General features: G+C 43.8%; 1 protein-coding gene across 1 annotated transcript; it reads left to right on the plus strand.

Annotated features, from left to right (window-relative positions):
* Positions 1-354: 354 nt before the first annotated feature.
* Positions 355-1281, plus strand: LOC124104767 (olfactory receptor 4N5-like). The gene has a single exon (XM_046461863.1). It carries the CDS (start codon positions 355-357, stop codon positions 1279-1281), a length of 927 nt encoding a protein of 308 aa, XP_046317819.1.
* The last annotated feature ends 240 nt before the right edge of the window (positions 1282-1521 follow it).

Consider the following 1521-nt stretch of genomic DNA (forward strand, 5'->3'; position numbering starts at 1 on the left):
AGGATCTATTGAGCAGAAAAAGGTTGGTCATAGGTCATAACAGGTAACTGATGAGGACCACAACCAAGTCAAGATGGCGCCTGGCACGTTGCCAGGAGGAGTGGTTTATGAAGTAATGCCAGCAAGTCATTAAGATGTTGAGGATTCCTTAATGACTAACTGCTGTACCTAGATGATGTTAATTAAGTTAAGCTGTGTGTAATTAGTTAAGTATATACACCTCTGCTGTCCCATAATAAAGCGGCTCCCGCTGTTTCAAACTTCACAAGTTGCTTGTCACCCCCTGGTAATTTTGCCCACACAGACTGTAGCAGGTAACAATTTGCTTTTTGTGATTCTCCAGAGTAGGAAGGGATGGACACAGGAAACAGCACAGTGGTGACAGAATTATTCCTCCTTGGTTTGACCCAATCTCAAGATGCTCAAATCCTGCTCTTTGTGCTAGTCTCAATGTTCTACCTCATAATCCTCCCTGGCAATGTTCTTATCATTCTTACTATAGGATCAGATCCTGGACTTAATGCTCCCCTCTATTTCTTCTTGGGAAACTTGGCCTTCCTGGATGCCTCCTACTCCTTCATTGTGTCTCCCAGGATGCTGGTGGACTTCTTCTCTGAGAAGAAAGTAATTTCTTACAATTGCTGCATCACCCAGCTGTTTTTCTTGCACTTCCTTGGTGTAGGGGAGATGTTCCTCCTTGTTATCATGGCCTTTGACCACTACATCTCCATATGTCGGACTCTACACTATGCAACAGTCATGAGCCCCAGGGTCTGCTATGCATTGCTGTTGGCTCTGTGGCTTGGGGGTTTTGCCCACTCCATTGTGCAAGTGGCCCTTATCCTGCACTTGCCCTTCTGTGGCCCAAACCAGCTGGACAACTTCTTCTGTGATGTGCCACAGGTCATCAAGCTGGCCTGCACTGACACCTTTGTGTTGGAGCTCCTGATGGTCTCCAACAGTGGCCTGCTCACCCTGCTGTGCTTCCTGGGCCTTCTGGCCTCCTATGCTATTATCCTCTGCAGAATAAAGAGACACTCCTCAGAAGGGAAGAGCAATGCTATCTCGACTTGCACGACCCACATTATCCTTGTATTCCTCATGTTTGGACCTGCCATTTTTATCTACACCCACCCCTTCAGGGTTTTCCCAGTTGACAAAGTGGTTGCTCTCTTTCATACAGTCATCTTTCCTTTGCTGAACCCTGTAATATATACTCTTCGCAACCAAGAAGTGAAAGCCTCCATGATAAAGCTGTTATGTCAGCACAGGGTGTTCTAAATGAAGTAGAAACATGAGTAAATCAACAGCAGACTAAGTCCAATAAAAATGAAATAAATTATTTCTTTATGCACTGAACAAATGAGTCATTTAGTAAATATACTATTACCAATCACTTTCAATTTTCAGGCTGTGTGGCATATGAAGGAGATAAACAACATCCAGGTGTCCTAGGATTATATTCAAGTGAATAAATATAGGTAAAACTATTAAATCAGGAAAAAATGTCAACAGCAGTGC

Source organism: Marmota monax, unplaced genomic scaffold (assembly GCF_021218885.2).
Source record: "Marmota monax isolate L192 unplaced genomic scaffold, Marmota_monax_Labrador192_F-V1.1 WCK01_AAM20220418_F8-fsc00001, whole genome shotgun sequence".
Classification (NCBI taxonomy): domain Eukaryota; kingdom Metazoa; phylum Chordata; class Mammalia; order Rodentia; family Sciuridae; genus Marmota; species Marmota monax.